This window comes from Oppia nitens, unplaced genomic scaffold (assembly GCF_028296485.1).
Source record: "Oppia nitens isolate AA-2021 unplaced genomic scaffold, nextdenovo-longstitch-racon4-pilon3 scaffold8_pilon_pilon_pilon, whole genome shotgun sequence".
Classification (NCBI taxonomy): domain Eukaryota; kingdom Metazoa; phylum Arthropoda; class Arachnida; order Sarcoptiformes; family Oppiidae; genus Oppia; species Oppia nitens.
The window spans coordinates 1,177,501-1,203,987 of NW_026533252.1; the positions used below are offsets into that span (position 1 = coordinate 1,177,501).

The window sequence follows — 26,487 nt, forward strand, 5'->3', positions numbered from 1 at the left end:
TGTATGAGTGTGTGTGTGGCAATCGAGATCAGTGGTGACAAGCCGTCACACAATGTTATGTATAGATATATACACTATAAATGTCTAGAAAATTGAATATATTGAGCACTGGGATGTGATGTGATGGCATTTTGATGATCACACACATACATACAGTATACACACACAAAGTGGTGTTTCAGTTAAGATATATGCGATGCAAACGAACCAAACACTAATGCTATGCTTTCCTAACGCTGTTATCCATATATCATATACACCAGTAGTATACTGTTGTATATAGTTTACCAGTTTGTTTGTGAGGATATTTTACAAGAGATAGTGAGGGAGTTTAAGGGAGACCATCAACAGAGGAGGGGTGGATAGACAGAAATGACTGACTGACTATACTGTCTTATAAAAGTACTATACTGTCAGTGCAATTGCTAGCGATGTACTTAATGGTCTGTGATCTCTACGATCTGATACATAGTTTTTGAAAGTCAGAGAAAAGAGAAGAAAGAAAAAGATATACAAAATGAGTTTCAATGCATATAGAGATGGATAAAGGCATTTGAAAGGATGGGATGGATGGAGAGCACTGCCATAATAGGAAAACGGATAATATTGACTGATATATGTTAGTGTTTCGGATGAGCAATGACTTACAAAAGTATATTTTGTAAGTAATAGTCAGTCAGTCATCAGTAGTGAGTCATTCATATGATATATAAAAACTACATAACTCTACAAATAGTAGCGCATAAAGACAAAGACATAACACATCCCATCGATTGGTTTCTAAAAACACTACTTATATATCATAAGGCTTTTTGCTACCATTTTTATCATCTCTTTCTCTCTCTTTTCTTAATATTGTTAAATCTTTTCCTTTTTTACAATCTTTAAGACACAGTAAACACAAGTAAACTGTTTTTTTTATTAAAAAAAATTAATAGAAAAGTCAACAAACCAACTAAAACCTCATTCAGGGATTTAGTTATTAAATCTAAACTGTTTTATAGCATTACTATTCACTAAACATTTGTGGTAACAATATTACCGGTAAGAGTATTAGTAAATCAAATGATAGACAATCGTGTTGTAAAAACAGTGATAGCAATTGTTAACCAATTAATTAAATCAATTTTTCCCTCTTTTTCTCCCCTCTAATATAGTGTTGTATCCAAATAGTTAACAGCCCTTTTGCATGACTCCCACAAAACTCAATTTGCATGACTCGTATGAGATTTAAAGGGCACTATAAAAGTGAATAGCGATAAAAGCTGTTTTTGCTATCAATTGTATATAAGTTATATCTTTCATTGATATTCATGAAGTAAATTGGATGATATGTTTATGTATTTTTACAATTTTATGCCTCTCGTCATAAACGTCTAACCCGTATATATAATATATCCCATCTATCGATAGCAATGTGACAGTTGTTTAACTCGTAAAAGAGTGAATAAGATTTTGATAACTTTATACATCCATAATATATATAAATACAATACAATGAATATATATAGATATTAGGAATAACTATAAGAATAAATAAAAATATTATATTATGTTATGTTATGGTTTGATGGCTTACAGACTGACCGTATAAGTGTGTGTTCACAGAGAGAATCAGGATATGAATCAAATCAAATACGGGACTAATATAACATAAAAGCAAATTCTGGGATCCATTTATGGCTAACTATAAAATTACAATTACAATGAGTTAACCATTACTTAGTCTTATGAGTCATCGCTTCTTAAATATATTAATTTTGTTTGAGATATAAAAATGTTTAATCAATGCATTAGTGTCTGTATGTATAATATGCTCAATACATACTGTAATAGCTTTGGTATACTCTTATCCAAAAACCACCCTCACCCTATATAGTATATACTCTATACACTGTGCTATATGGCGTGTAACCAGTTTTGCTAATAAGGGGTGTTCCCATTGGGACATTAACTAGTTTTAAAATAATAAATTAAATGCTTTTGAAATGCTGTTGAAAATACAAATAATTTTGAATTAGAATAATTTACATTAAATCTAAATCTATTTTAACATATAATTAATGCACAATACATGTATGATTAAACAAATGGTAAAACATATTAATAAAAAGTCAATATTATTGGTTTGGAGACAAATATAAAAAAAGTAGTAAAAACAGTGTTAAACATTAGTGGACAACCAAAATGTTTACTACAGTATAATATCGTCAATCCTAATGCTTATATGTCAGACAGTGATTGCAGTATCACTATAACTAAATGACTAACTGTTATGATTGTATATATAAAATAAACTGAAAATATTTAGATAAAAGCTTCCGTACATTAAAGCCGTGAGAAAGTAAGCTTCCGATAGGAAATTTAGTGACAAATCATCGCAAACAACACAAACTTTTAATATAATGAGTTATAATAATGTTTGTGTCACTTATTCATTAATTTTAATTAATTAATATATTATATACAGTATTTATATTCTCGTAAAATCGTATGGAAAAGTACAGTAGTTTTAATACTATGAGTGCATTGACTGTACTGTATAATGCAATTAATGAATTACCTAATTTTCTGCACATTCCTCCGGTGCAGTTTTTGATGAGAAAATCGTGTCCAAAGCAATGCTGTCCACCATATTTTGGCGGAGGATTACTACAAATACGACGTCTCACCTATTGTTTGCATTTTAATTACAACTTTAATATTAAATTTGTTACAATATTTTTAAATAATTGACTCACTTGTGAGCATTCATGAGAACATGTAGACCAACTGCCTGTTCACCAAACAAACAACAAAAAAAGATTTGTTTATTCAATTAGTTTATGTAAAGTAAACTCTAAAAGCAATGGTATAGTAATATAGTAAAAGGCTTACTCCAGGAGGTCCACGAGCCATGAATTGGCGAACAAATAACACTACAATCACTGGTTTGTAGACTTTCCCCAAAACAAAACTGACCACTGTTTATGGGACTCGGATTACTAAACAAATTATAATAATAATTACATTTTCATTTTATTATATTCTCAAATTTATATTTATATTCAACAAAACTATTTATGTTAATTTTGTTTACAATTTATTTTCATTAAGCAACTTGTTTTAAAATTCATGATTTTATAAATAGCTGCCAAAAGTTTTGAATGTTTTTTTCAAAATATTTATTACATATCTATCACATAAATTATTATTTAAATATAAATATGCAAACTTTACATTTCATTAGTATAAATATTCAATTGAAAATAATTAAGATATAAATCTAAAATAGGAAATATTTACTTTATTTATTTATATTATTATAATGTTGATGACAATTATTATTATTGTACTGTATAAACTTAATTATTTTCAATTGAATATTATTTGAAATTCATTTAAATGTTTAATTGTTGATATTTCCAATGAATAGACTAAATAGTAAAAATGCATTATACATACAGTATATTCATAATATATATATATATATATATATATATATATATTAACATATGTATAAATATATATTTATGATTGAATGCCTGGCATTTATCTAACTTTGCAAATGGTTACTCTAAATGATGGTATAGTAAATGTAAGCAATCATAGTGTGAATAGGCTTATGACATATGGATGGAGTCTTAAGACTACAAAGTTTACGACTATTTTATAGACTCTTAGCGAAAGTGTACTAATAATAAGTGTGTTAGTGTTGGTATATATTGTATATACAGTATAAATGTTTAGGGCATACCTGCAATAGCGTACTCTCTTTTGTGATCCCCGGCCACATTTATTAGGGGAACTACATGAAGACCAGGCACCCCAACTGCTCCAACCGCCGTTCACTATATTTTTAAATAATAATAATAAGATTAGCATTTTTCTTCTCCAACTATTTATAACTTTCTTATGTTAATAAAAGCAATAGAAAGAGAAAAAGCATTAAAGTATTGGTTATATTAGTCATGTTATACAACAATATGTTATATGGCTTTCGCTTTCGTTTGTCTCTTAAGTATTTCATATATTGGAAAAACAGTCGGAAAATAGGATTAAGAGATTTGAAATGCAGTAAAAACAATGTTTTTTTTGTGAGAGGCAATGATTTTGACGATCATTTTTATTTTTAGGTCTATCCTCACCAAAAACTAGTAACTGTGCCGGCTCACTATACCGTACACCGGCTGGATTGCGTACAGCACAGGTATAATTGCCCTGATCTTTGATTGACACTTCTTTAATAATCAGTGACGAGTCGTGTCCAATGAAATAATTTTTGTGGTCAATCGATGACATGTTTTCGGGTATTAAATCATCGGCAGTCGACGCGGATGARTCCTCCCAGATCTGTGAGCCACCAGTGCTCGCATTTATTCTCTCTCCGTTTTTTAACCAAAATAGTGTGGGTTTGGGGTCTCCTTCGGGAGGCAAACAAGTAAAACTAGTTTGTGAGCTCAGGCCTACAGTATGCGAAAGCGGTTCATTGATGAAGTGCTTTCGTAAGTCTGGATATACCATCAAGTTTTGTGGCCAAAAATAAATTATAATTCAAACAAAAATAAACCAGAAAATCAAATAAACAAAATAATTAATTCAAATAAAATATAACATAAATTATAATTATATAACTTAAATACGAAATATCTAAATAATAATAAATAAAAATATTATAGCATTGAACTTATAATTATATTATATTGCTTTTTGTGCAACAAAAACATAATTCAATGTACAGTATAAGACAATTACATAATAATAATAATAATAATAATAATAATAATAATAGTAACAAATGATTAGACGATCAGCAAAAAAGATAATGAAAATTGGATTAAAAGGAAGTCAATAAAGAAAATAAAGTATTGCACAGTTAGGTCGAGTATTATGTTGTATAACATATACATTATATTTAAGGAAAAGACATGAATTGATGTGAAAAGTTGTCGGCTATATATTAGGAGTCATTAACAAAAGTTATTATATAGTTTGAGGGATTAAATCGATTTGTATTGATTGATGTCACACAACAACACAACCGTGAGTTGTATAACAAGAATATAGAATAGACTATAGAAAGAGAGAGAGAGAGAGAGAGAGAGAGAGATGGGATGAAAGTGAGTGAGAGAGAGAGAGAGAGAGAGAGGAGCACAGAGAGCAATGGCATCACACTTAACACTGTAAAGACTGAGTGCCCGATAACTTGCATTGAAATACAATAGCAAAGGGATGTCAAAGCATTGGTGTCTTTTGAAAAGGAAAGGGGAGAGAGAGTGAGTGAAATGCCGTTACATAAAGCGATTAGTAGGCCTTTCCATTTGGTGCTCTCCTTTCTCTTTTAGGATTCACTTATTCAAGAGTTAGTCTGTTTGAGACATTGAAAAAAGCGGCAAAAATCAATTATATTAAGTGCATTGAGTTATATCTGCATTTGACGGTATAATTGATTGACGGGCTATAGAAGTAGTGCCTATTCTCTGCCTTTTTTCTGGGTTCTGCCATCACAGCCAATGTATTAAAAGCCTATCCCTTATATGGTAAAAATAAAGCGATTCATACAATAAGCATTTATACAAAATAAGATACAATACATATACACAAAACAATAGGATGACTATCCATTTGTAAAGCAATTGTCTAAAAATATGAACAATAAGATTGTCCGATAATATTATATCAAAAACATTAAGTTTTAACAAAAGCTAGCAATTAATGAAATAGAGAAAACTCTTTACGATTCATATCATGTATTCACTGGTAATCCCCGCACCGATCCTAACCCTCAATGTTCGGGTATATCATAGTTAACGATGATATATATTAACTAACAGATATTTAGTCAGTCATGTGAATTAGTTTATACACCAAACACACGACACTGTATAGTATAGTACATCATATAATATATAAGCAGATAATGACTTAACATTTCCATAGTATGGATCCATACACAAGACATAGAGGCTAAACAAGAAGGAATGTCAGTCCAAAAACGTTAACTCATATAACCCTAGAAATTGTGAGTCAATTTAAAGGAAATTAAAGTCTATATAAAATGACTGTATAATACACAGTATAACACATATATAAAACTGATATGAATAGGAAAGTCGACTCTGTTTTATGAGCTTTTCGTTTAACTTTATTATTACTATCTGTATATATCATACTATCATACAGTATATATGGTTGAATACAACATCTATTTGGATGCAAGTATTTACTGAAAGAAAATACATCACCAAAAAAACAGACCACTTGTGTATGTGTTTGGTGTCTAAACATTTGCACTTAAAGATTATAATACATTATGACTTTCAATAAAATTTTCAAAAGTTATTTGTTATATACGATATATACTTAAAAGCGTATATAAAAGTTTATAATCAATATTATATAATATTATTGATATTTACACGAGAATAGGATGGATGCGCGTCGACTGAGTATCGATTGATGTCCGCCGTAGGCATTACACCAACACTGGTATGGTGTGGTATAACCAGCCTTTGCGTGCTCTTCGATGTCATTCCTGGTTACCTCTAATTCTAGTTCAATCTAATTGGGAAATAAAAAAACATTTGATATCATTACAACAATTTTATTTCATATGGCATTTAATAATAATAATCCTTAATAAGAGACTACAAGTTTAATATAAAATATAATATATTATAAGTATAGTAAACAACCGCCAGTTCCCTGAGCTTTCAAATTGTTCCCAAACCTCCAAAATTGATTGCTCACAAAACAAACCTTAACATTGAAAACATTAACTTTTAGCTAACTATATATTTACTTTTTTTAAGGTAGGGTTGGATTTTGAACCTAAGTCCCTAACTTTGTCCTATTCTCCCATTTATTAAGGATGTGTTTAATATTTTTACCCACGAACTTAAAAAATATAAATTTAGATAAAATTAAGCGATAATAAAATCAAGTAAACAATAATCTTATTATAATAATAATAAGCTTTTGTATAATAATAATAATAATATTTAACTAAAATAGTAATTTGCTTACAATTCTGATACCAGTTTGCGGATCGACATAATTGTGGCCGATTTGCTTGTCTTGAATGACTCTCTCATCTTCTATTGATTAGCAAAACATACAAATTGTTTATATAATTAATTATGTCTTGTCATGCAATTAATCAATCAGTATATTAATGACTTAATGATTATGACTGACCCGTATTGCATGCAAACCATGCCTTCAAAGCATTCAATGTTTTGCAGCGAAGAATTGCAGATTTGCTTCGGACTATATATGAATCGCTGGGTTCCTCATCAAAGGTCGGACCTCCACTTCCACCAATGTTGTCGATTACCTCTATATTTAGGGTGTATTACATCAAAATTAGTATATTAAATATAAGCATATCATTAATGTAGTTATTGCCAGTAATCTCTAATGTCATTAAACTTTACGCTAACTATTTTAACATTTGTTATATACTGTATTATTATTATTTAATATTAAAATAATATCTACATTAATAAACGCTAAAAAATGTTTAATACTGTTTTTTATTTTAAGATAAAAGATTAAAAAATTTTATTATATTAAATATTATATATTTAAATTTTGAGCTTAAATAACAATTTTTCATCTATTTATATGGCATAACAGTAGTTATAAACGGTTCATAACTATACTGTATGTGCGTTTGAATTATATGCCTTAATCTTAACAAATATTATACGATATTAAAAAATCTTTGGCCAATAATTTATTTTTTCTCATAAGAAATGCTTTTATCATATGGTTTGCCATAAAAAGTCTTTTTAAATGAAGAATTTAATAAAAGTTGGCATTCAGTCAGTCAGTCGGTTGTTGTATAGGGAAAGGCATTCACAACATATGGGGTTTACTATTGATAATAATATAATACAATTTTTTCGTTTCTAACAAACGTTTTTGAATAAAACTAGTTTTGATCAGTAATTCCAATTTCACTCTTCATTTTACCGTAAAAATACATTTTGGATCTCTGATAACAATTGAAAAAATTAATGGCAAACCCAATGTTTTTGAAAACTATTATTTAGTAAAACAAAAATATTACTAATAATAACAATAATAATAACTGTAATAATCTATGATTAAGTGTGCGTTTGGTTTGTGAGTCTAGACTCTAGACATTTGTTTCTTTCAAAAAAATCTATGCAAAACCAAATCCATTAGTGGTTTTATATATCAATCATAAGTCAAATCAGAGAAAAGAGAAAAAAATTAAATTTCTCGAAAATTATGGTAAATGTGTTTTGGTTTATGATTTGATAAAAAATTTATTTCCAAATAATCTGATGTTTCAGTTTTTATTGCCTCAACTTTCAGACTAAATAACATACAAACTGTCGACGACTGAGTTCTCAATATTTTTACAATAAATTCGTGATTTTCACTGATATGTCTGTTGACTGCCATTATGTTGAAGTCATTTGAAAGCAATTATATGTTTGAAAATGCTTATCATTATATCATTTCTTTGACTCACAAATAGCTATTTGGGAATCGGATCGACAATCACAGGTTAGGACTGACTGACTGAGTGCTCTCTCTTGAGGCGGTTCTCCGGTTGATAACAGAGTAGAGTAAAAAGCAATAGATATTTCTGACTCTCCTTTTTGCTGATAAAACATGTCTGTAAAGACCATATGAGGCTGAGATGTGGTATAGAGTAGTCGACCGGCAGTTCCACAACTCGGCACTCGAGTAGTAAACTCTGGAGTACCAGTGCCTCACTCACATAACTGGTCCCATGTATGTACAGTATGTATATGTATATGATTGGTAAAACAGGCATCACATCTATTATAGAGTTGTATTAATATGTATGTATGATATGTAATGGTATTATATGTACACTAAAGTAAATAGTGAGACACACAGTGAGGGCCCACAGCTGTGCAGTTGATTACTTAAAACTATAAGATTTAATGGACTTAAGTTCAAAAAGAAAAGAGAGATTTCTCTTGTTTAAGGCTTCAGGCATTTCATTGCACTGTCTATACCACTCTCTGTTGAAAAGGGGCACCAATTTGGGGGTCAAACTAAGGGAAACACTAATTATATAGGAATGCAAAACATATATATAGACGAAGACAGAGATGAGAGAGCAGTCCTGAGAGGAGTTGGAGACCGAGTAATGCGAGACTGCCTTAAGTAATGATAAGATCTGCCCAAAGCTATTAATGCTGAGACAGAGCACCGGTACTATCGCCACAACCAACTATTACAGCAACGATACTACAAAACTTTGCCATTCAATAGACATTGAAGACTACTTTTAAAGACAGGATTTTGTTGGTACAGTACTTTGCAATTTGCAACTCATAGAGACTATCCTTACGGACACACATCACATGTACTGACTCTTTGAACCAAAAACTTTGTGATTATATCGCGAAAGACATACTTTTCTCTCAGAGAAAAATGAAAAGAAAGATATAATTTTCTACAACAAAAAAATAGCCAAAAAAAATCTGGTGTTTAACCAAAAAACAAGATTATATTAGTATTGAACGCAACGGTTGGGTTCAATGAATTTTGCAGAAAATTCATTGAATATATGAGAAAATTTAATAATACAATATTCAGTATATGTAATACATTCTGTACAGTATTATAAAAAAATATCGTTTTTATAGCGATGTTAAAGTGATATCAATTTTTTTCATTGTATTCACAAAATATCATATTAACAATAAGGTATTAAATAAATTAAACCAAAATAATAGGAAAATATATTGCATTCAACACATGAATGCATGAGTTTCTGTTTGTTTAGCGATTAGTAGTGAGACTAAGCATTAATCACACATTTGAAGTGAAAATATGTTTAATCGTGTTTAGGGTTTACTATAACTTATCTAAACAAATGTTTTGTTATATTTAGGTATATATACTGTATATATAAATGTTATTTACTTTATTGAGAGTAAAACGACAATACAAACTAAACAAATTGTAATCACAATATTTACCTGAATTAGTAACACTTCTCGTAAATTTTGATTTATATATCCAATGATGACTACTATTACTATTACCACTCAAGTGGTTATTTGAATTGAAGAACCGGTGATGAAATGCATTTTTGGCAAACAGTTTGTTCAGATCGTCATCAAACAGTTTGTGGTTATTATTTGATAACTTAAACAAGTGATGATTGTATCGATGATTGCTATTTCGTTGATTTGTCTCATTTGATGGCAACAAACTTAATACTAAAGGCCTTCGTATAACTGATTTATCGGTCAGCACTTCATTTGCATATATATGTTGTAAGCCATTGATTAATAAAACAAAAATTAAAATTAAATAAAAGCAAAAACAATATTTGCTTAAAAACCACACAAACAGTGATGAGATGAGTGATGTTTTAGCAGACATTTGTATCGCAATCACTAAAAATCAAACCATCAAAAAATTAATGTATTAATTGGTTTACATTTTTTACAAACATTTTTTCAGATCAAATGAAAAACTTTTTTTCATTTTGATTTCCAATTGAAAAAACTTAAAGCTTTCGACAGCATTACTAACTTATAAAACATATCATTATATTTATATATACGGTATAAGAGTTTGTTTAGTAATGTTTGCAAACTATTCACTTGCGTTAGCTCTCAACATATGAAACATTAAAAGTCAAAACCGATTCTCTCTCTCTCTTTCTGTGCTAACACTCTCTTCCCTATCGCTTCTCCTCTTTTAGCTACCCGTCCATCCAATCCAAGTGTTTCAAGTGTTCATCATTTTTATTACACTCTCAGCAGTGCATCCAAACGGATGGCACCGGTATTATCGCAAAACACATGTGTTTGTTGTTTTTAAATACAATATTTGATGCAATAATAGCATTGCATTTCACAGAATGTAAACATTGATTAATATATAATATTTAATTGAATTGGTTTTTAATTGACTATCAATTTAAACCAATAATTATAAAAATGTATGGATTTGGTAGACATATCAGGTATTAATGATTAGATTAACTGATATTAACCAATAAATTAAATAATAATCTATTTCTAGATGTCTGTCGCGGCTGAATCTGGTCAGCGGTCGATATCTAAAACCAAAGGCATACACATCGGTGTCTTCTGCGGCCGCCGTCGATATGCATAAGACGCTTAAAGTTGGCCATCAATTGCACGGCTATGAGGTGAAAGTCGTGGATGAAGTTCCCGAGTTGTGTCTGTCGGCCTATCTATTGGATCATTTGAAGACTGGTGCCCAACATCTACACATCCAACGTGACGACAACAACAATATGTTTGGTGTGTCGTTGCGGACAACACCGGCTGACAGTACGGGTGTGGCCCATATACTCGAACACTTGTCGTTGTGCGGCTCCGAGAAGTTCCCGGTTCGCGACCCGTTCTTTAAAATGTTGAACCGATCGCTGACCACTTTCATGAACGCCTTTACTACACCTGACCACACGTTTTATCCGTTTTCAACGCAAAACCTTAAAGACTATTACAATCTCATGACTGTATATTTAGATGCCGTCTTCTTTCCACTTCTGCAACCGTTAGACTTCAATCAGGAGGGTTGGCGTCTCGAGCATCAGGACATCAATGATCCGCAATCAGACATTATCTTTAAAGGCGTTGTATTTAACGAAATGAAAGGAGTTTTTGTAAGTTTTATTTTAGTTTAGTGTATGAAATGCTAAATGTTATAATAATTTTCTTAAAGTCAAGTCCGGCGGCAATCTATGTCCGCAGTCTTCAAAATCATTTATTTCCGGACACCACTTATGCCAACGAATCCGGTGGCGATCCACTTGTTATTCCTGAACTTAAATATGAAGATCTAAAAGAGTTTCACCGAAAACACTATCATCCGAGTAATGCTAGGTTTGAATGCGATATTATTTTTAGTTATTGTTTGTTTGAATAAAATTATTATTTTATAGGTTTATAACTTATGGTAACTTTCCTCTGGAGTCACATTTGGCTTTTATAGACGATTATGTATTGAATCGATTTAATCTGAATGAAAATTTTAGGAATTCAACTGAAGCTCGAAATCAACCGAAATGGTCAAAACCGATGCGTAAAGAGATTCAGTCACAACCCGATCCTTTGGCACCTTTTCCGGACAAACAGACAACAGTCAGCATTAGTTATATGTTAGAAGACAAGAGTAATACACACGAATGCTTTACACTATCCATCATTTGTTCATTGCTGATGGATGGTCCCAATTCACCTTTATATCAGGCGCTTATAGATTCTGGTTTGGGATCTGATTATAGCCCGAACAGTGGGTTTGCTGGTTATACAAAACAAGCATTTTTTTCTATTGGTTTACAAGGAATAGCTAAAAAAGATGTCAATTTTGTTGTAAAAGCCATCGATACGGCACTGAAGAATGCTTCCAACGATGGATTTCCTGAGGAACGAATTGAAGCCATTTTACATCGACTGGAACTGAGCACTAAATACCAAACAAATAACTATGGTTTAGGTTTGGCTATGAATTTGAACTCTATTTGGACACACGATTGCAATCCCATTGTCGGTCTCAAAGTTAATGATCACGTGAATAGGTTTCGCAAAGAACTCAAACAAAATCCTAAACTATTGGAACAGAAAATTAAAGAATATTTTATATCAAACACTCATCGATTAGTTTTAGAGATGAATCCTTCTGAAGATTTTGAGAAGAATTTACGAGAAAAAGAGCAAAATTTATTGAATGAGAAACTGAGGAAACTTTCTAAAGAAGACTTGAAAGATATATATAATAAGGGAATTCAATTGGAAAAACAACAAAATGATAAACAAAAAGTAGATATTTTGCCGACTCTTGTGGTCAAAACTGACATTTCTCGTAGCTTTGATGCAACAAATGTTGAAACAACACAAATATCAAACACCAGCGTTCAATGGTCGGCACAACCGACTAATGGTATCACTTATTTTAATGCCATTTTAAAACCTAACTTCAGTAATTTCCCTCAACATCTGGTACCATATCTGCCATTGTTTAATCAAGTGGCCACCAAATTAGGCGCCGGAAGTCTAGACCGCAAACAATTGGATCAAGAGATACAATTACTGACAGGTGGACTTCAGATGTCGGTTCACGTGACTGACCATCCATCACAGTTTGATCTCTTTGAGAAGGGACTCATCATATCATCACATTGTTTAGAAAGAAATATTGATCATATGTTTAGATTATTGACGAATATATTTAATAGTATTCGCTTTGATGACGATTACGACCATTTGCTTCAACTTATCCGAATCAGTTCTGCCGAACTGGCAATGAGTTTACCTCATTATGGCCAGAGATATGCGATGCAGAGATCGGCCGCCGCATTAGGTGGTGCTTTTAAGTTTCGGGAACAGACCAGTGGTTTATCATCTGTTGATCACTTTCGGTCGATGGCATCTCTAGAGTCTTCGGAACCAGTTGTCGAACATCTCAAGAGTATTGCCGATCTACTACTTAACTCTGATTCTATGCGATGTTCTATCAATGCCGAAGCATCTACTATTAGGTCATCACTTCAATCGGTCGAAAAATTCATTAATTCACTTAACAAAAGAACTGAACCGATTGGTGAAACTCAAGAATGCGGTAACAATGGCGACATTCCAGCCATTGAGTCGATGTTGAATGAACACCATGTGCTGCCATTTGCTAACAATTATTTAGGAAAATCGGTATATTGTACACCATTTGTTCACAACGATTACGCCAAACTTAAAATAGCCGCTAATCTAGTTTCGGCCAAATATCTTCTCAGAGAAGTTAGAGAAAAGGGAGGCGCTTATGGCGGGGGCGCTAAATTCAATTTGGGTGGTGTTTACAGTTATTATTCATATCGCGACCCTAATGTTGAACAAACAATCGATGCGTTTAATGATTCGGCCCAATGGTTGGCCAATCAAAGTAATTATAGTGAACAGGACATCGATGAAGCAAAACTTTCCGTCTTTCAAGAAGTAGACCATCCGATTATGCCCAGTGAACAGGGATTGCTTTTGTTTGTTAATGGGATTACCGATCAAATGAGACACGACTATAGGATGCGTTTACTCGATGTTACCAAAGCTGACATCGAAGAAGTAGCCAAAAGGTATGTTATTTTTAGTCGTTTTTATTTGAATTTCCTATTTCTGTTAAGTATTATGTTTTCAATATTTACGTGTACTCTATATCTCTAGATATTTGGTTAACGAAAAACTTCATTCCGGTGTTGTCCTTATCGGTCCGCGCAATGATCGGACACTATCTGATCCAAAGTGGCTTATAATTGAAGACAAGCCTAATAATTGACATTATATTTTATAATAGTTTTTTTTAAGTTATATCATATATATTGCTTTATTTAAAATCTCAATCAATAGTGAATGAGTGCATAGAGAATGAAATGTTATGAAATAATTTTTTTGTTAAGACATGATATGATTGTAATTTTCTTTCTTTAAATTTTTTAAAAGGTTTGGTATAACTTTAAAATGACTTGAAATAAAAGTAAATATATATATAATAGTTATTAACAACAAAAATTAACACTTGCAAATAATACTATATAGTATATATATATATATAATTTATATGGCATTTAATATAAATATATTAATAATTTCATAACTTCATATCTAATCACTAAAATCCTATTATTTTATGCCAAAAAATGTTAAATCACTAAAACGTTATCTATATATCACGACATATAAAGTGTATATATATTAACTTATTTAACGATTATAATTTTATAGTTTTAAAAAAACAATTGTATCTAACGATTGTTTGTTAAGAGATTAGTATTTGAAATACGCTTATAGAGTATATATTGCTGAAAGTTATCGGTTATGTGAACGTAAGTCCGGCCTCTTTATATGTGTTGTAAATCTTTTCGATTGAATTCACGTAAGCGGCTGTCCGTAAATCAAGACCTAAATTGTATTTCATGGCAGTTCTCATGATTTGCTAAACAAAATTATAATAAAAATAAATTATTATTTCCCGATAAACATTTTTGTTCCTATATTACATACCCGAGCCGATCGTTCCATAGTATAGTCGAGCCCAGAGTGGACGATATCTTTTTCAGAAGCACCGGATATTTTCTTTTGAAACGATTCACTCGGAACTATAGGTATACGTCCACCGGCTTTACCAAAGCGCCGTTCAAGAGATTCCTGAACACTCTCTACAAAAAAAAAACAATAAATCAATTGATAAGTAAATTGAAGGTCTTATATGAAGGTCATAAGTGTACCCAATAAGTGATAGTTAGAGTCGCGTTCATATTTGAAGAGTAATCGGCCATAACTGACGTGATTAAGATTTTTAAGCCATTCAAAATAGGAAACAGTGACACCACCGGCATTGATATACAAATCAGGAATTATCAGAATATTGCGATCGATAAGAATCTTATCGGCAGCCGGTGTTGTCGGTCCATTGGCCGCCTCTGCTATTATCTGAAATAATTTGTATCATTAGATAAATCAAAGGACACCCACTAATAAAAAGTGTATATACTTTGCACTGTAATTTGTGTGCGTTATCTTTGGTGATGACCTTCTCAGTGGCCGCCGGTACTAAAATATCGCATTTCTCGTACAGTAGGCTTTCCCCATCATAGGGTTGAGCATTAGGAAAGCCAACAATAGTTCCATTGTTCATTTTCCATTCCTCTAAATCTTTAGGATCGATGCCGTTTTGGTTATAAATACTACCATCCCTTTCCTGTACTCCGATACATCGTGCACCGGCCCTATTCAAGTATCGCATAGAGTGAAGGCCTACATTACCAAAACCTTGAATGATAAACGTCTTTCCGCCCCAACCGGGAGTGTTGCCAACCATTGACATATATGAGGCCTCGTTTATAAAGTTATCAATTCCGTGAAAAACTCCCTATAATTTCAAAACAGATAAATAATTTTATTAATCTTATCATTAAATATATTGAAAGTCTGAAAATTGTTTATTTATTCAACAAATATACACAAGGATTAAGTGATAAACACTACTATCTTATCGGACAGACTATCAATATATGACATACCCTTCCTGTGGCCGAAATTCTTCCATGAATTCCTCCTTGATTTATAGGTTTGCCGGTAATACAGGCGTGTGAATTAAGATCAGTGTGACCAATGGTCTGGGCATAAGTGTCGGCAATCCAACTCATTTCCCGTTCACCTGTTCCCATGTCGGGCGCCGGCACATCAATACCGGGTCCAAGAAATCCCTTTTTAGACAATTGTAACGCAAAATTACGAGTTATCTTCTCCAACTCATGATCGCTAAAATCTCTGGGATTTATTTTAAGTCCAGCCTTCGCACCGCCGAAAGGCACGTCCACTACAGCGCACTTGAATGTCATGAGAGCGGAGAGGGCTTTCACTTCATCCAAACAGACATCAGTACTGAAACGGATGCCTTTATATTAAGACAAATACAATAATTATTTTATTACAGACAACTGCGAGTTTGGCAAACAGTACCTCCTTTGCAGGGAAGTCTATGGTGACTGTGTTGTGCGCGCCAGCCATTGATCATAACGTAGTCTCCGTTATCTCGTTTGAGAGGATATGATACCTCAAGAACTGCATGACACGGACCTAATATCGATAGATATCCTCTCACTTTCTTGCGTTTCTCCTCCGGTGTCAGTTTGCCTTTGAACTCTTCGACGAGTTTGTCTTCAACACATTGCCATCCCTTGTGGTAGAAGTACTCAACCATATGAAAGAAAGACGGATCTTCTGACTCCTCGACGTACCGCAGATTCTCTGGTATTTCATGGGATGTACTCAACGATGAGTACAGATGTCTGGACAATGCAATGGGAATCGCCGATCGATGGCCTGAACTGTGGCCACTGGTGGCAAACAATTTAGTTGTGCATTGATTAAGGTTTCGCAACATTTTTGACATCACAACTGATTGATAATTATTTTAATCAACAATCAAATCAAACGGGTCTTCACGTCGTTAATAATAATTTGAAAATTTATTTAAATCGATCTCACGATACAAACAATATATGAAACTGTTTTTTTGTGTCCAGAGATCACCTCTCAATATCTTCAATGGATCAGTTGGTAAACAATTTAGTCATCAGTGAAGAGACTGTTATATAATATTCAATAATAATGTCTATAAATGAAGTCAAAGACATGACATGCGGTCAACAATACAGACAAACATCTGATCATTCATTCAATTCAATGCAAACATACAAACCATTCATTACTATCGTTACCGTTAAATGACATTCAATTGACAGCCCATTCAATGTTAGAGCTATTGCTGTCAATCAAACAATTTTTTATCACTTAATTAATCGTTATATTAGTTAATATAATATATAATAAAACATTTACTAAAACAAATAATTAGTTACTTATTAATAAATTTTGAATTTATTTATACCTTAATACTATATTATACACTATATTATACAAATTGTATGATAAAAATCAATGTTAAAATTTGTTATTAACAATGTTTATAATTATTTAATGATCTACAAATTAGTTACACAATTTTATTTTTAGCCAACCATTAATATACTGTACTATAATTAGAGTTAGACCAACTTTCCCCGGGAGGGAAGTTCTCTAATAAAATCTCCAATTTTTCCGGAATATATATTATTTTTTCTCCCTTCATCGTTAGAAAGTGAAAATAAATTTTATATTATTACAATAAATAGAACCAAAATTAAACATTTTTCAAAAAAATTATTTAAAATTGAAAAATAAATTTTAATTCAATAAATTTAATGATACTATTTATCAATATCACTGAAAATACACAATAATATTTGTTTTTCAAACATACTAAAATGTATTGTTTATGTTTCAATAGGTGATAGCATAAGTATCAGGTTCCCTAGGAATTCCCAAAAATAAGGAACTTTAGGAATATAAAACTATGGTGGGGAATTTGATCGAACCCTAACTATAATATTCCTACCCATGAATTATCATTACGTTATGATCTGGTGTTGTTGTTGCTAACTGTGCCCAACAATTATTATTGCTTAATATGACACAATTTTAAGTGCTGCTCACAACTATCCCTATCTTTCAATAGGATTTCCCAAATTTCAATTGACTTATTTGTATATTTATTGTATATTATTTAATGTATAAATATATTTAAATTAGTTTATTTAAAAAGGTTTTCCTTGAGTTAAAAAAATATTTTAAGAAATTTAAATTATTATTATTAATAATACTACTATTACTGTATATTAAACAATTTTTGTTCAACTAAAATTAATTATATTTATTTTTTATTTACCAGTATTTAAATTATAATTAATAATATATTTTAGTCATAATAAAATAATTTTATTATATATCTATTCATATATATTTATAAACAGTGTTATTATATGTGCATAATGTGAATACTACTATAAAAACAATATACAACAAAAATTCTGATAGATTCTCATAAATTATATACTATTTTATAATTTAATACTAAATTTTATAGAAACTTATACAGAAACTATCAAAACTTTACAAAATATAAATTAATTAAAAATTATGATATTATTAACTTATGTTAATCAATATATTTAAGTCTAGGAAATGGTCATATTTATTGTATGATAGCCATTGTGTACACTAATAATAATGATAAAAAATAATTTGGAAATTAATAGATATTAATTATTATTATATAAATTATAAAAATTAACACAATTCTAATGAATGACCAAGACACTGTTTTAATAATCTAATTTGAAATTAAATTTGATAATGTATTATCATTTATAGATTATTTAGTAAAAGTGTTCAAATTCTACTCAAAAACAGTAATAATTAATATTTTCTATTAAAATTATCTTTAACATAATAGTGCCAAAATTATAATTATGCAATTTATTTTGTATATATAAAGTGAATGTTATCAATAAGATTAATGTTTAAATTTTATTATTAAACATTATATTCAAACAAACTTTTTAAAAGTTATGTTTTCTGCAAAGTATATGTCTCTGTGTAAGTGTGTGTAAGTGTGTGTATGTGTGTGTATGTGTGTGTGTGTGTGTGTGTGTGTGTGTATGTGTGTGTATGTGTATGTGTATGTGTATGTGTATGTGTATGTGTATGTGTATGTGTATGTGTATGTGTATGTGTATGTGTATGTGTATGTGTATGTGTATGTGTATGTGTATGTGTATGTGTATGTGTATGTGTATGTGTATGTGTATGTGTATGTGTATGTGTATGTGTATGTGTATGTGTATGTGTATGTGTATGTGTATGTGTATGTGTATGTGTATGTGTATGTGTATGTGTATGTGTATGTGTATGTGTATGTGTATGTGTATGTGTATGTGTATGTGTATGTGTATGTGTATGTGTATGTGTATGTGTATGTGTATGTGTATGTGTATGTGTATGTGTATGTGTATGTGTATGTGTATGTGTATGTGTATGTGTATGTGTATGTGTATGTGTATGTGTATGTGTATGTGTATGTGTATGTGTATGTGTGTGTATGTGTATCGCATTTTAACTTGTGAATTTTAAAATTCTAACTTCAGATTCTGTTAGAACATCAAAAATAAGGTATAGGGGATGAGCATCATAAATGACCAAGATACTTATTAGGAATATGGACAAAATGGCGACCAAAATATAAAAAGTGTATAATTTACTTAAAATTTTTACTATGAATTCATATAAAGCTTTTAAATGTAAAATAGGATTATTCTATATTGCCGTTAACAGAGTCAAAATGGCCGACAAAAAGTAAATTTTTAATATTTAAAAATTAGTAAATATTAGAAATTATTATTTATAATATAACTCAAAATAACTAACTTATATTATTAATAACTATTTTGGGTATATATATATTACAATGAATTTTACAGTTATAATATGATTGTAAAGAAGCAAATTATGTTTTATATTATTGTCATTGTTTTATTTGATAATTTCTAATAGAAATTTTCTATAAGATATACCGTATATTCTGAAAATTCATTTTCATTTAATTGATTTATAAATTGGAAATATATTAAGATTAACAATACGACTCATTTAACTTATTTATATTAAAGTTGTGAAAATTTCATTAAAAATTGGTAAATATTTAAAAATATAGTAATTCTTTTTTATTAAATTATTTTTAAATATTAGCAAATTACTAGTTTATTTTTACAAGTTTTATATATTAGATTTTATTAAATATACAGCATTAGTGTATTTATTTAATTAGCACAAACATCTAAATATAATAATTTTATTGAATATTTAAAAATGATTTCAAATAGTTAATTATATACAAATGTTATTTTCAGTTATCACATAACAAAAAGTGTAACGATTTAATAATATCAGTATATTTATAACTAAAGAACGTTAAAGTCTAATATCGAAAAAAATATTTATCTAAATATATAATTAAAATATCAAATTAATTTTAATATTATGATTTTATGTTATTATAAATACCAATAAATATTAAACAATTGATTGCATACAATACAAAAACTCAAATAACTAACTAACCAAATAAATATAAATTATATATTAATATAATAAGTACAATATATCCGTAAAATAAAATACAAAGTTATTTAGATATTGATTAAAATTTTATTTATTTATTTATAATAAATATTTATTTATAATTTTTCACAACCAGTTATATGTGTGAATACAATAGAAAAACAGGTCTTACAAAATAATGCGGAAAATTTTGATTTAAATTATAAATCTTAATCTCTATTAAATTAAATTCTATTAAACTTTTTATTTTGTTTAATAAAATTGGTTGTAAATCACATTAAAATAATGAATATTACACTAATTATATAAATTATATTAGAAATGTATGCAAAACAGATTTAAATTGAATTAAAGATTTTATATTATATTGTAGATAAAGACTAATAACTAATAACATACTATACTCTATAAATATTTGTTAACTTATTTACAATTACTGTAATATAAAATTTAAAATATAAGAATCAAAATATATATTCAACTTATAAATCACAAGTAAATCCATAAAAATTAGTATTAATATATTTGTTTTATCAATTGTCTTCAATTTAGACTTGAAGTCTAATTTTGGCCAATTGGTTGAGGTATGGGTTGAGATGAATTGTTCGGTGATTTCGAGGAGAGTCTATGTAAATGCCTTTCCCTTTCAGATACGATAGACTATCATCAGTCACATCACGACAGTCGCCGACATGAAGATGAGACAATGCATTGCAATATTCACCAACTTTTCTATATTTTTAAAGATAATAATGAAATCAATGAACTTAATTGTAACAAATAAACCAATGATAAACCTAATGCCATAGTCAGTGATCCTCCAACAGCCCGAGACATCAAGATATTCAAGATTTGGTGCATTGGATGCCAACGTAAATAAGGTTCGGTCGGTTATACCGTAGATTTTTGACAGAGAAAGTTGACGTAAATTAGGACAATGAGTGATGAGATCAATGGCTGACTCGTCGGACACTTCCCAACAACTGCTAAGGTTTAAGTCTTCCAGAAAAGTACAGTTCAGACCAATATCTCTGATGGCATTGCCGTTAACCCAATGACAGTCTTTTAGTTTTAGTGTCTTCAATGACTTGCAAGTTGTGGCCAACATATGCAAGATATCATTGTTCAGTTCATAACAGCCGCTGATGTCAACTACAACCAGTTGGGCGTTGTTAGCGATGACACCATACAATTGTGGCGATGATATCCACTTACAATCCGACAAATTTAAGATACGGATTGAGTGACAATCGCGTGATATAATGTCAAAGCAATGAGAAGTGAATCGACGTCTGACTGGAGTCAAGTCGATGACCGACAGCGACGAGAAATACTCGCTGACCATCTGTTGAGCCGCTGATGACACAGATCTCAACCTAAACAGGTCTCTCCAGGAAAGGTATCTCAGAATATATGGAAATATTATGTCATTCCACGGAATTTGCAGAAAATGATCGAAATTGTCATCCATTTCGTTGACATCACTCATATTTTTATCATTATTATTATTATTAACCAATTGATCCCTCTTTTCATTGCCCGTCTGAAACAACATTTAATTATCATATATATCTCACTATTAAAATTTATCCTCTATTTTATATTATAATTATGACATCAAAATTATCATTTAGTTAATAAGGCATTTAAAATGTTTATTTATAAAAAAATAAATAAATAATTGAACAGGTATCAAATTAGGCACAGGTATGTTTATATTATGTGGTAGGTATGGGTATTGAATTAGCGTATCGTATATTCTGTGTAAACAAAATTCACTGATAATATAGTAATAATAGTGTAGTGAAAGTCAATGCATGTTTGAGTTTCAGAGACATTTGAGAGAGAGAGCTATGTTTTGAATAGACGGTTGCCTTTTAAATGACTGCTCAATATATATAGCAAAATGTTTGATATGTTTATCTATTTTCTTACATTTCTCTCTATATTTTTCGGTGTTTGCGCTAACATTCAACTCATTTATAGTGTCTGACATATACACTAAGTCTATAATATCCATTAGGGGATCACTTATTATTATTTTTTGTTTCTTAGGGATCTATTATATGACACGTCTCGAACACCAGTCATACCTTACCTGAAACTCATATCTCAAATAAAAACTATTATATAACTGCATACCCATACCTGAGACATAGGATATAATCATCTTAAGTGAACATACTTTAAGTCAAGACACTTGTATTTTATGCCTTTTTATATCATATTAATGTTATTTTCTACGTTTGTTTGTTTGAAAACTAAATTTATTTCAAATCACATCCTATGCTATGCTTGTGAGTCAAACAAACAAACTTTTTTTTGAGAGAGAAATTCATGAAAGTTTGATTGCATTGAAGTTTCTTGTAATTTGATTACAGAAAACATTACCTCCGAAATTACTATACGTGTGTAAACCAGCAATTGATATCAAAGCAATCAAATAAATGTTTGGACAATATATTCATTTAATGTGTCTTAAAGAAGTTTTTTTTATTATTATGTTATTATTGTTGTTATCATTATTTTCATTATTAGTACTACATTATTATTGTTTATTTATTTATATATATTTTCAAATATTTTTTCTTAAAACTCATAAATAATAAAAATATTTTAAAAGCATTGATCCGTTTAAAAAATTATATTTAATATAATATCAATATTTTTGACTTTATAAGTGATATATAACTTATTGATTGTATTGAAACATTGTTCAATAAGATTTGATTTGAAATTTCTATTTATCTTTAAAATATATTTTATAATAATTATATATTTTAAATTTATTTGTCTTAAATAATACATCAAAAAATTAAAGATATTTGTACTAATAATGTATTGAAATTATTTTGCTAACCTGATAAACACTAACAATATAATGCTAATACACTATGTATTATGAATTTTAAATTAAATATACAGTATTAAACTACAATTTTTGTAATATATTTAATTCTATACTATACTTAACATATTAAATATTAAGTTGTATCCTCAAAAAAAATTTATTGCTAATTTGAATAATTTTTATTATAATGGATTTACTTTTGTTAACCAAATAAAATTGCATTATTATTATAATATAATTTGTAGTTATCAATATAAAAGCTATTTAGTATAAATAATAAAACTTTTTATTATTTTTTCTCAATATTTCAATCGATTGATTAAAATGTCTACAAAATTAATAGCAAACATTAATTAAAGTTTATAAATAAATTTAAATAAATAAAATACAATATAATCAATATTTATGGGATTTTAAAGATAAAGAAAAATAAACACAATAAAAAATTTTAAAAATATTAGTATTTCCTTAAATATAAAATATAAATCCAAATTATTGACAGATTTGATTGTTATTTGTATATTTAACAATAAATTATCTCTTAAATAGATATAACTAGATTTATTTAATATAATAATTTATATTATAATCTATTGATTATCTAAAATAAAATATATTGCAATGATTTTACAATGTGCAATATTTTTGAATTATGTTTTCATAAAAAAAAATATATAAAAAGTATTTACAATTTTATAATATTTGTTTTATAAACACATGTTAACATGATTTAACTTAATCCTCTATTGATTATTAATATTTATTAATAAATTATCTGAATTTATTTAAAACAATTTTATTATAAGGAAATATTAAAGTTTGTAATAACGAGTGTTAAAATTATACTCATTATATTGTAGTTATTTAGCAAAATTTATTATAATAATTATAATTATATTTTAAAATAATATATAGTATTCTCAATACTAATGTTTTTTAATTTATTGCTAAAAGTGTTCATTTATTTGTTTATTTTCTATACATAATATCAATAAAATAAAAATTTCGATTTAAATTTATATTATTTTGTTTATATAATTTAAATATACATTACCTGTATATTTAATGATTGTTATGAAACATATATTAATAATAATTACTTTTACTTATAACAATTATAATAATATATTAATTATTATAAATTATGATTAGTTCATAGACATGTAAAATTAATATTAATTATTGTATTAATTAATTTGATTACTTGTTAACAAATAAATACTATATTATATAATGATTTCAATAATTCCCGATATTAATCTTTTATATTAAAGCAATGTATTTGTATATTATTTTATTATAATAAACAATAACTACATAACAAAAAAACCTTATAATATTATGGATACAATGTTAATCATCAATATCTTAATCTTTATATAAATTACAACTATTATAATAATGATTATAACTTAATAGGAAAACTACAATGAAAAATAACATGAAAAATAAAGTATTAATGCAATGCATATACACTATAAATATACTGTATATACAGTACATATAAGTTTTCGGATCTATAATTTGATATAATTAATGGCATTTAACAAATTAAGACTATTATTTGATATACAGGTAAGTGTTGTATAATTTATTATAACAAGACTAATGAACAGTTGTTTGTATGTTTAGCCCAAGTAGTACTTTATTGTAGTTTATTGTAGCAATAGTTCATATTTTCATTGCCTGTCATTACAATACTATTAAGTCTATTAGTTTTAGATTATTATTGTTAACCAAATATTTTTGCCGTAAAAGGACTTTTTTATTAGATTTTCTCATTGATCACGTCTGACCCCTTTCCTCTATTATGATGGTTTCCATCCCTGAGAGCGATACTCACTAATACTCAACATATCCATCGACTTCTTCCTTATGTTTGTGTATTGAACACCCGTTTTATCGATTTATAAAGCGATTTGAATCTTATATGAAGACATGTTATGAATTTTTGCTATAATTTATTTAAATGTCATTTTTTGAAATATAACACAATAATGTACAGACAGTACAGTACTATACAATTATATAGAATAATGCAAATGTACTGCACAAACAATAATTTTCACAATTAATACATTGAATTTTAAAAAAAAAACTTATTTATGATTTTAATTTACTTTTCAAATATAAATCAACCTTTATTTTATTTAATTAACTTTTCATTTCAAATTGAGATTTCAAATGTGTTATAATTTTTTAAATTATAAATTAGCTTTGATTATTTATTAAAAAATTATTGATTTTAAAAAAATATAAGTTTGACAAAACGTTTTTAAAGATTCATTTTATATTTTTATTATAAAAATTGTAATTTTATCGCATAAATCCCTGAAACTTATATTGTTTCGATAGGCTTTTAATTGTAGGTTTGCAATGATTAATATAAAAAATATTAATAAATCTTATAAAACAATATTTGTAAACACAATTATTATAGAAAATGATTATTATCTCCCAATTTATTGTACTTATCGTTGTTTTAGAGTATAATAAAAACATTTATCAATAGGATTTATAGCTTGTTTGTGATGTATCTAACAAAAATGTGATCAAATATTTAATACAATATATCATTTGGCAATAAATACAGCACATAATGATGTTTCCCACCTAATAAATTACCTGAGCAATAGTCAACACATTTATACAATATTATTATTATATATAGTTTTATATTAATCTTTTAAAAACTATAAACAATGAATAAAATTTCAAGTTTATTAGATTTAGTAATTAATATGATATATAATGTAATTATAGATGATTTTTATAAAATAATTCAATGTCAAATATATTTTTTTATTAATCCTAATAGTAGTATTAAGTATAAATGATGATAATTATTTTTTGTTTTGTTTTCATGCTTTAATTAAAGTAATTTTATACATTAAATATTTTTATATATTATTTTCTTATATAAATGTTATCTACTTTTGCATATAACACACTACACAATAAACTGCAATAAATTCATTAATTTATTGTTGTTTTTGTTGAATGCAATCAATATATAGTTTAATTGTTTATTTTTAAAAATATATTTAATGAAGATATCACGAATTATTGCAATATTATTATAATAAAATTATAATTATTTAATAAACTAAAAGT

General features: G+C 28.5%; 4 protein-coding genes across 4 annotated transcripts in view; 1 reads left to right on the plus strand and 3 right to left on the minus strand.

Annotated features, from left to right (window-relative positions):
- Window positions 1-10,383, minus strand: part of LOC128964097 (netrin receptor UNC5B-like) — an 11,458-nt gene extending 1,075 nt beyond the window's left edge. The window contains exons 1-10 of the mRNA XM_054310655.1: window positions 10,326-10,383; window positions 9,975-10,253; window positions 7,177-7,317; window positions 7,006-7,076; window positions 6,399-6,540; window positions 4,128-4,490; window positions 3,737-3,830; window positions 2,878-2,984; window positions 2,742-2,776; window positions 2,564-2,672 (exon numbers count right to left, since the gene is read on the minus strand). Of these exons, the coding sequence (XP_054166630.1) occupies window positions 2,564-2,672; window positions 2,742-2,776; window positions 2,878-2,984; window positions 3,737-3,830; window positions 4,128-4,490; window positions 6,399-6,540; window positions 7,006-7,076; window positions 7,177-7,317; window positions 9,975-10,253; window positions 10,326-10,383 (1,399 nt within the window). The remainder of the gene's footprint in view (window positions 1-2,563; window positions 2,673-2,741; window positions 2,777-2,877; window positions 2,985-3,736; window positions 3,831-4,127; window positions 4,491-6,398; window positions 6,541-7,005; window positions 7,077-7,176; window positions 7,318-9,974; window positions 10,254-10,325) is intronic.
- Window positions 10,384-10,856: 473 nt separating this feature from the next.
- Window positions 10,857-14,373, plus strand: LOC128964194 (presequence protease, mitochondrial-like). Its single transcript, XM_054310756.1, has 5 exons — window positions 10,857-10,972; window positions 11,032-11,641; window positions 11,701-11,861; window positions 11,921-14,098; window positions 14,187-14,373. The coding sequence occupies exons 1-5, from the start codon at window positions 10,947-10,949 to the stop codon at window positions 14,296-14,298; spliced, it is 3,087 nt and encodes a 1,028-aa protein (XP_054166731.1). The 5' UTR covers window positions 10,857-10,946; the 3' UTR covers window positions 14,299-14,373.
- Window positions 14,374-14,627: 254 nt separating this feature from the next.
- LOC128964202 (glutamate dehydrogenase, mitochondrial-like) lies at window positions 14,628-17,269 on the minus strand. Its single transcript, XM_054310762.1, has 6 exons — window positions 16,485-17,269; window positions 16,043-16,419; window positions 15,514-15,891; window positions 15,248-15,452; window positions 15,024-15,178; window positions 14,628-14,955 (listed from the first exon to the last, which is right to left on the minus strand). Exons 1-6 carry the CDS (start codon window positions 16,915-16,917, stop codon window positions 14,836-14,838), a joined length of 1,668 nt encoding a protein of 555 aa, XP_054166737.1. The 5' UTR covers window positions 16,918-17,269; the 3' UTR covers window positions 14,628-14,835.
- A 3,793-nt stretch (window positions 17,270-21,062) lies between these two features.
- LOC128964209 (F-box/LRR-repeat protein 15-like) lies at window positions 21,063-22,350 on the minus strand. Its single transcript, XM_054310771.1, has 2 exons — window positions 21,320-22,350; window positions 21,063-21,254 (listed from the first exon to the last, which is right to left on the minus strand). Exons 1-2 carry the CDS (start codon window positions 22,075-22,077, stop codon window positions 21,071-21,073), a joined length of 942 nt encoding a protein of 313 aa, XP_054166746.1. The 5' UTR covers window positions 22,078-22,350; the 3' UTR covers window positions 21,063-21,070.
- Window positions 22,351-26,487: the final 4,137 nt, after the last annotated feature.

Excerpts from the sequence above, each read along its gene's own strand:
- LOC128964209 (XM_054310771.1), bottom strand. The coding sequence starts at position 22,077 with ATGTTGTTTCAGACGGGCAATGAAAAGAGGGATCAATTGGTTAATAAT. Across the intron at positions 21,255-21,319 it reads ATCACTGACTATGGCATTAG|AAAAGTTGGTGAATATTGCA; the intron begins GTTTATCATTGG and ends TTAAAAATATAG.
- LOC128964202 (XM_054310762.1), bottom strand. The coding sequence starts at position 16,917 with ATGTCAAAAATGTTGCGAAACCTTAATCAATGCACAACTAAATTGTTT. Across the intron at positions 16,420-16,484 it reads TAGACTTCCCTGCAAAGGAG|GCATCCGTTTCAGTACTGAT; the intron begins GTACTGTTTGCC and ends CTTAATATAAAG. Across the intron at positions 15,179-15,247 it reads CTCTAACTATCACTTATTGG|AGAGTGTTCAGGAATCTCTT; the intron begins GTACACTTATGA and ends TTTTTTTTGTAG.
- LOC128964194 (XM_054310756.1), top strand. The coding sequence starts at position 10,947 with ATGTATGGATTTGGTAGACATATCAG. Across the intron at positions 11,642-11,700 it reads ACGAAATGAAAGGAGTTTTT|TCAAGTCCGGCGGCAATCTA; the intron begins GTAAGTTTTATT and ends ATTTTCTTAAAG. Across the intron at positions 14,099-14,186 it reads ATCGAAGAAGTAGCCAAAAG|ATATTTGGTTAACGAAAAAC; the intron begins GTATGTTATTTT and ends CTATATCTCTAG.